The sequence below is a fragment of the Micropterus dolomieu genome, linkage group LG06, assembly GCF_021292245.1.
Source record: "Micropterus dolomieu isolate WLL.071019.BEF.003 ecotype Adirondacks linkage group LG06, ASM2129224v1, whole genome shotgun sequence".
Classification (NCBI taxonomy): Eukaryota; Metazoa; Chordata; class Actinopteri; order Centrarchiformes; family Centrarchidae; genus Micropterus; species Micropterus dolomieu.
In genome coordinates, this window is record NC_060155.1 from 1,621,553 (window position 1) to 1,630,373 (window position 8,821).

Genomic DNA, 8,821 nt, shown 5'->3' on the forward strand with positions numbered 1-8,821 from the left:
CATACAGAGGGAGAGAAAGTAGAGGAGAGAGGAGCTCAGTGCATCATGGGAAATCCCCCGGCAGTCTAGGCCTATAGCAGCATAACTAAGGGATGGTTCAGGACTCACCTGAGCCAGCCCTAACTATAAGCTTTATCAAAGAGGAAAGTCTTAAGCCTACTCTTAAATGTGGAGATGGTGTCTGCCTCCTGAACCCAAACTGGAACCTGGTTCCACAGGAGAGGAGCTTGATAGCTGAACGCTCTGGCTCCCATTCTACTTTTGGAAACTCTAGGAACCACAAGTAACCCTGCATTCTGGGAGCGCAGTGCTCTGGTGGGGTAGTAAAGTACTATGAGCTCTCTAAGATAAGATGGTGCCTGACCATTAAGAGCTTTGTAGGTAAGAAGAATGATTTTAAATTCTATTCTGGATTTTACTGGAAGCCAATGCAGAGAAGCTAAGACAGGAGAAATGTCATCTCTTTTCCTGGTTCCTGTCAGAACACGTGCTGCAGCATTCTGGATCAGCTGAAGAGTCTTAACGGACTTTTTCGAGCAGCCTGATAATAAAGAATTGCAGTAATCCAGCTTAGAAGTAACAAATGCATGGACTAGTTTTTCTGCATCATTTTTAGACAAGATGTTCCTGATTTTTCAATATTACATAGGTAAAAAAGGCGGTGCTTGAAATTTGCTTAATGTGAGACTTAAACGACATGTCCTGATCAAAGATAACTCCAACATTCCTCACAGTGGTGCTGGAGGCCAGGGCGATGCCATCAAGGGAAACTATATCTTTACATAATGTGTCACAGAGGTGCTTGGGCCCCAGTACAGTAACTTCAGTTTTATCTGAGTTTAACATTAGAAAATTACAGGTCATCCAGGTGTTAACATGCTGAAGGCACATTTGGAGTTAAGATGTGATGTCACACGTTTAATAATAAAAAAGCAACACCTCAGAATAGACACACAATTATTTCCCCTTTAATAGTTATAAATCTCCACATTTGACGGTGCCCGTTGTTTGTTTTTCTAAAATGTATCGTCTTTTTGACTTTGTTCTCACAAAAGGTACTAGATTATTTTTGACAATATAAGCAATAATCTCTATCACCTTAATGTTCTGTTGGACCATTTACAATTACACACTTAAAATTTGTGTTTATTAAATGTCTACATTAATGGAGATTATTTCACAAATATCGCAAACATAATACAGGACAGTTACTTAAATAGGCCTACTTGTCATGAAATTACTTTAATTTAGCTTCTTTGGTATATATTTATATACTTTAGAATTAGACATTTTAGAATTGTTTTTTGCTATTGCAACTGCTGTTTTGTCAATTAAAAGAGATGATGTTTAAAACTGACAGTGTGAGTTTTTCTTTTTACTTGTAGTGACAACTAAAAAGAAAAACTGTTCAGTTCAGCTTCTGTCATTTTCAGTGAGCTCTGCATTTGCCAATAATTCTCAATAATAATAATCAGGCTACTGTAACTACATCTTAAGTAATGTAGATCCATTTCTAGCAAAGTTAAATGTCCACCATTGTCTTGTGAATTAGTCTCATGTTCCAAAAGCAAATTGTCAATGCCTAATATACTCTTAGCACAGAGAACATTGGACCTTTTGGGATAACCTTAAGTTGGCTTATGAGCTCATATTACTGTATGTTGTAAAGTTAATCGTCGGCAAAACGGTAACGTTAGTAAACGAGTCGTCCCAGAGAACCGACACTAGTAACGTCAAGTGGAATTTGGACTATCATTTAGCTAGCTATTCTTCGGCACTAACGTGGTGATCCACTCCATTAGCACATATAGCATCAACAACTATAAATTCATTGTAACACTACTCAGGGTGGCCAGGCCAGGTCAGACCATAGGGTCAGACAAGTCAGACGATTAACTTAGTCCGTTTAGTATGTTCAGTAAGTATGCATGAGTTTGGGGCCCCCTGGTGGCTACGGGGTCCGTAGCAGCCGCTTAGTTGGAAGAACAGGGACAGATGGTGTTATTTAAACTGTGTCGACTCGACGTCTGCTCCACACAGATAGAGCTGCGCTAGGTTTGTATTCAGCATTTGCTTTTGCGAGTTTTAGGTTTTACGTGGAGTTTGTCACCAAAATGTGTGACCTATCAGAGGCTTTGTTGACGGTGTGAAGCTGTTGCAGTTTGGTGGGTTTAGGTACCAAAAGTACTTGGTTATGGTTAGGAAAACATCGTCGTTTGGGTGTAGTCACAGAAAGTAATAGGTAACAGATTTTGGTGTTAGAGAAACGTTGGACCCGACCACTTCAGAGGTAATTGAAGGACGTGTTTGAGCCGGTTTGAGCTCGTGTTAATCGACTGACTGTCGTGTTGAGCTCGTGTTACTCAAGTGAATCGCTTCAGGAGCCTGAATGGCGAATCGCTGCATTGTACCAAACTGTAGCAGCGGCAAAAGGGAGACCAACAGACCGGGTCTTCATCGCCTCCCTTCGGATGCTGCCCGCCGTGCCGACTGGCTGCGGCTGATAAAGAACCCGAAGTTCAAGCCGGACACCCCGCCGCAAAAGTTGAAGGATCTCCGGGTCTGTAGTATACACTTCAGAGAGGAAGACTTTGATGCAGCCTTCAGGAGACTGAAAAGTAACGTTAGAGTTAAACCATCGATATTTGGGAGTGCGGATGGTGAGAAGGCAGGAGCAGCTAGTGGAGACTGCGGTGATACAGAAGTGAGTTGCTAACATATTTCTTAGCCTTAAACACACCTAGTCTACTTGTACAGAATTAAATTAATTAATGAATTAAAATCAACATTTAGGGTTGTTACAGTGGGAAGATTTAAAATGGCTTTTTTTCCAGACTTATGACAAATGCCATAGGTGTCATTTACACTGGGGACGCTGGGGACATTTCCCCACCACATTTTCGAAGCATTTGTTTAAAATGTACTGAAAAAATAGCTTTCACCAAGAAATGTTAATTAACAAATGAAAATGTTTTGAGAAAGGTTTTCTTTGCACAATAAGAAAACATGCAATACCATAGTTTTCCCTCATATAAAAAATACATTTCCACCGTAAATTGGTGCGGAAAATGTCTCCAGAATGCAGGAAATTACGAGTTTAATGCTCAAAATCTTCTTCAGACCCCCATACATGTTTCAGAATCAAATATTTAATCTAAATAGTGTTAAAAATCTTCTTGTCTTGTTCTCATGCATCATCAGGTCTCATGACCCAAATGTATCATCATGCCCCTAATCTGAGCCCTTATATACCCACCCACCACTTTAACACAAAGTGACGCCCTTGATGCCAACAGACTGGTCTTATAGCCTTAAACTTTTCATCCATTTGTAGGTGCTTCAGGAAAAACAGAACAGGCTGGTGTTGAAATGACTGAATGATTTTGGTTTTTACATCATTGCAAACTGAATAATTTTGGTTACATAACATGATAACATGAACATTTTGGCCCCACGATGAGCTCTAATTCCCAGATCTCAGCTATTAATTTGGTGAGCAAATTGTTAGAAATGATGGACAAAACTGTGACAATACGACCACAGTGATACACCATGATCATTTAATGTATAACAAAAAAAGGTGGATTAATGTTTGTTTTTTCAATTCCAGTCTGATCCCGCACCAGCAGTTGAATCGGCCTCCGCATTTGACCAGGATGACAGTAGGCCTAGGAGCAAAGTGGAAGACCGGGACCAGTTCCCGAGTTCCCACTCGGCGACTGACATTAATTTGTCTGCATCGGAGGAGGACGAAGTTGACGACTGCGAAGAGAAAACAGCGGTAGTCTACCAGTCAAAGATCCTTGAGCTTTTCAAAGTGTGTCAGACTTGCAGAAAGCCCATCAGCAACACCCGTGTCCACTATTTTGGAGCTCTGATGAGCATCAGGTGGGGCTGTGCAGAAGGGCATTCTGGGATATGGAGTTCATCTCCAGCCCTGCAGAATTTCCTGAGGGCTGTTTCACAAAAGCAGAATTTAGAAATCCAGAATAACTAAAAGCTATTCTTAACCAAGTGTGATCAGTGCATGCTGGCTTTATCGGTTTCATGATGGCCAAACCAGGCTCAGTAGGGGCGACTGTCAAGCCAGGTGTAAGTAATTCGGATAAATGCACTTCAACAGACCACACGGGTGATCACAGATTATTGATGCTGAAATGGAAAAGACATGTGCAGCATACTTTACACACAGTAACAGCGAATTAAAAGGTTTATAATGAAAAAATGCACGTAATATAAATATAAAGAAAGACTGCTGCAGTTTTAAAACGGCGTGAAAAAGTGGCAGCCAATAGCAGACCGACTGAACGTGTAAGTAGCTAAAAAATAATACTTCTCTGAAACTGAAATTATAATATTACCAATCATGGTAACGTTATGTCAACCTTAATGTGAGCAGTGGACGTTAATGTCACTCAGGAAATGTATTAATTACAACCAATAATCTCAACAATACTATTTATTCAATTTGATTTATGTAGCGCCAATTCACAACTAAAGTTATCTCCTTGTATTGTATCTCCATATCTATATCTGTACCTACATAAAAAAGTAAAAGTGGTGAGGACATAAGGGCTCAGATTAGGGGTGTGACTATACACTTGACTCACAAGATGTGATGATGCACAATTCTGTGTTGACGACAAGACAAGAAAAATATTTTAATACTATTTTGAAGTAATATTCAATGCTGAAATATCTCATTGGGGTGTCTGGGGGTCCTTCCCCAGACCTTTTTAAGCATTAAACACTTAATTTCCTGTCTTCTAGAGAAATATTCTGCACCAGTTTATGATGGAAATGTATTTATTTATATAAAAGGAAACAAAATTCGGCTGGCAGGTGACAAATTTAAAATATAAAAATATAATGCATTAATCAGTAGCTTGTTCTTTTAGCTTAAGTTACTGTTTTTGGATAAGACACATTTGTTTCTACTTTGTTTACATTCCATTGCATGTTTTCTTATTGTGCAAATAAACTTTTCTTTTTTCTTTTCTTTCTTTTTTTTCATTGCAAGTAACAGTTTTAACAAATGCTTTCAAAAAGTATGTATATAGTAGGTCTAATCTAGTTTAATAAAGGTACTACCTGCGTTTTATGACTTTTTATTGTTCTGTACAGCATTTTGCTGTTTTGATGTCCTTGACAATGACAACAAAGTCTCTGAGTAACAATTATGATCCATTATATTAACAAAACCCAGAAATTTGAAGCAGACACCAAAAATGTTGTATCTTATATTTATAATAAAATAAAATATAGTTATTTTGTAAACTTGAAGGCCCCAGTGGCGTTTGAAAGCCTTCTCCTCCCTGCCACGACTACAATTGTGATGGGAAAATACTTAATCCTTTTATTTATTTTTGATTGACTAAAAGAAATTCGAATAATTTGGCTCTAAACATACCAGTGTCAGTCTATAAGTTGTAGTATTAAATCAGTTATACGTGGTGGCAGACTATTTACCTCATCCTCTTAATTTATAGTCAAATATGTGGTTGTACTATTTCCCACAGAGCTCGAACGCAGCACCTGGCCGGTTTCTACGGCAACGCCTGACAACAGAGAGGAAGATGGTTTACAGTAAGTTAAGAAAAGATAAGCAATAACCCCCAATCTACCCCTAAAACATGTCTCTGCATTATTACTGTTTACAGTGTGTACTGTTATTAATGACAATGCGTTTTACTTTCTGTTTTTAGCGAGACAGCTTAGTAACGGTGACTAACTTAGTTAAGGTTATAGTGAACCAGTTAATAACAGGTGGGCGATTTTAGCTAACGTTAGCTTCATGATCACAGTTAACCGCGATGCGCTAGCTAGATAACGCTAGATATATCGCCGTCAATCATATTTGTTAGTTAACGTAATGTTAGTTGTACTATTATTACTAGTAAATTAGCTTTTACTGCTACTATAGAGTAACGTTAGTTACCCACTGCTACCGTAAGACTTAGCTAACTTAGTATGTTAACGTTAATAAGCTAAGTTACCAAATATTGCTGGTACCGTTTACTTGTCCACTAAGTTAACCTGATGAAAACAGGCCCCTTTTTCCAGAAGAAACGCCTAAAATTACATACCCAAAATGAATCAGGAATAACTCCTCAACCATTTGGCCTAGATGCATAATTCTGGTCTCCTTTGAAAAATCAGAAGCTAAGGAATATGAATCCATTGTGTATTAATATATTTATTTTACTTTTACAGACTACATGGAGATGAAATAAAGAAAAAATCTGAAATTTTTAGCCTCGCCTGGTAAAAAAAAAGCTATATTTTGATGCAATAAACCATCAAAACCATCCTGAGTTAGCTTTTAATGCAACTGAATATCTTCTAATACACCTAGAATGCAATTGTAACTGTAAATCTGATGAAAATAAACTAAAATACAACAGTTATCATACAACATTTTCAAATGTACCAGGCGAATTTCCATATTTTGGCAATATTTATTGTTAAAATGCTGACTTTTATTGATAGATATCTTTAAAACACTTTTTTAGTCCATACAACCTATTTCCAAATGACAAAACATTGAAATATTGATAAAAACAGGAGTATTCATCAACATTCCCTTCACCAAAAGCACTCCCATGCTTTACAGGCCTGTAGATTGAGAACGGAACATCCCACAGTGATGGGGTACCAATCGATCCAGCTTGAGCAGACCTTTCATTTGATACCCTGCATGTCTATCTCCAACGGATCGGCCACAAAATGGCAAAAAACACCGTATGTTCTCAAGCGGCATGTTTCCTCTCTGCAGAAAAGACGGCAGCAGGCAGGCAGCTTGCAGGTATTGCACAATAATCAAGATGGCGCCCGCTTAGACTCAGAGCGACAACATCGGCGGGTTTCGGAGTTAAAACGGCGGAAAAGAAAATGTTTCAATCATTATCATCGCCCAGAGCACCATCGCCCCGGTCTCCTTTAATTAATCATTAATAAACTAGTTTGAAAGTTAATTGTCTTCAAGGGCGTCACATTGTGTTGAAAAGTGGTAACTTTAGGGGTGTAAGAGACACTTAGTTCACGAGACATCACCATACCAATATTAGGTTCACAAGAACGAGACGAAAAGATCCTTGAACAGTGTTTTAGGGGGCTTTTCACCTGAAAGTCCGCACCAAGGTCCGAACTAAAGTTGATGTTTCGATACATTTTGATACATTCGGTTAGTTTTGGTTTGGTTTCACACTGCATTTAACTTTTGCGACCGCAGTAAAGAACTTCGCATGACAGACCCGCGCCCTGTCGTCGTCATCTACAGTGGGTACGGAAAGTATTCAGACCCCTTTAAATTTTTCACTCTTTGTTTCATTGCAGCCATTTTCCAAAAATCAAAAAAGTTCATTTTATTTCTCAGTAATGTACACTCAGCACCCCATCTTGACAGAAAAAAACAGAAATGTAGAAATTTTTGCAAATTTATTAAAAAAGAAAAACTGAAATATCACATGGTCATAAGTATTCAGACCCTTTGCCGTGACACTCATATTTAACTCAGGTGCTGTCTATTTCTTCTGATCATCCTTGAGATGGTTCTACACCTTCATTTGAGTCCAGCTGTGTTTGATTATACTGATTGGACTTGATTAGGAAAGCCACACACCTATCTATATAAGACCTTACAGCTCACAGTGCATGTCAGAGCAAATGAGAATCATGAGGTCAAAGGAACTGCCTGAAGAGCTCAGAGACAGAATTGTGGCAAGGCACAGATCTGGCCACGGTTACAAAAAAATTTCTGCTGCACTTAAGGTTCCTAAGAGCACAGTGGCCTCCATAATCCTCAAATGGAAGACGTTTGGGACGACCAGAACCCTTCGTAGAGCTGGCCGTCCGGCCAAACTGAGCTATCGGGGGAGAAGAGCCTTGGTGAGAGAGGTAAAGAAGAACCCAAAGGTCACTGAGGCTGAGCTCCAGAGATGCAGTCGGGAGATGGGAGAAAGTTGTAGTAAGTCAACCATCACTGCAGCAATCTACCAGTCGGGGCTTTATGGCAGAGTGGCCCGACGGAAGCCTCTCCTCAGTGCAAGACACATGAAAGCCCGCATGGAGTTTGCTAAAAAACACCTGAAGGACTCCAAGATGGTGATAAATAAGATCCTCTGGTCTGATGAGACCAAGATAGAACTTTTTGGCCTTAATTCTAAGCGGTATGTGTGGAGAAAACCAGGCACTGCTCATCACCTGTCCAATACAGTCTCAACAGTGAAGCATGGTGGTGGCAGCATCATGCTGTGGGGGTGTTTTTCAGCTGCAGGGAAAAGGACGACTGGTTGCAATCGAGGGAAAGATGAATGCGGCCAAGTACAGGGATATCCTGGACGAAAACCTTTTCCAGAGTGCTCTGGACCTCAGACTGGGCCGAAGGTTTACCTTCCAACAAGACAATGACCCTAAGCGCACCGCTAAAATAACGAAGGAGTGGCTTCACAACAACTCCGTGGCTGTTCTTGAATGGCCCAGCCAGAGCCCTGACTTAAACCCAATTGAGCATCTCTGAGACCTGAAAATGGCTGTCCACCAACGTTTACCATCCAACCTGACAGAACTGGAGAGGATCTGCAAGGAGGAATGGCAGAGGATACCCAAATCCAGATGTGAAAAACTTGTTGCATCTTTCCCAAAACGACTCATGGCTGTATTAGATCAAAAGGGTGCTTCTACTAAATACTGAGCAAAGGGTCTGAATACTTATGACCATGTGATATTTCAGTTTTTCTTTTTTAATAAATTTGCAAAAATTTCTACATTTCTGTTTTTTTCTGTCAAGATGGGGTGCTGAGTGTACATTACTGAGAAATAA

At 39.6% G+C, this 8,821-nt stretch overlaps 1 protein-coding gene across 5 annotated transcripts in view; it reads left to right on the top strand.

Moving 5' to 3' along the window:
• The first annotated feature begins 2,117 nt into the window (after positions 1–2,117).
• dnaaf11 (dynein axonemal assembly factor 11) overlaps positions 2,118–8,821 on the top strand; it is a 50,090-nt gene continuing 43,386 nt past the window's right edge. Inside the window, exons 1-3 of one of the 5 annotated variants that reach the window (XM_046051795.1) lie at positions 2,118–2,704; positions 3,611–3,781; positions 5,520–5,586. In XM_046051795.1, the coding sequence (XP_045907751.1) occupies positions 2,390–2,704; positions 3,611–3,781; positions 5,520–5,586 (553 nt within the window). In that variant the 5' untranslated portion in view covers positions 2,118–2,389. Of the gene's footprint in view, positions 2,705–3,441; positions 3,493–3,610; positions 3,782–5,519; positions 5,587–6,659; positions 6,806–8,821 lie in introns of those variants that run through there. The other 4 variants (XM_046051793.1, XM_046051792.1, XM_046051794.1 and 1 more) reach the window with 4 other exon arrangements.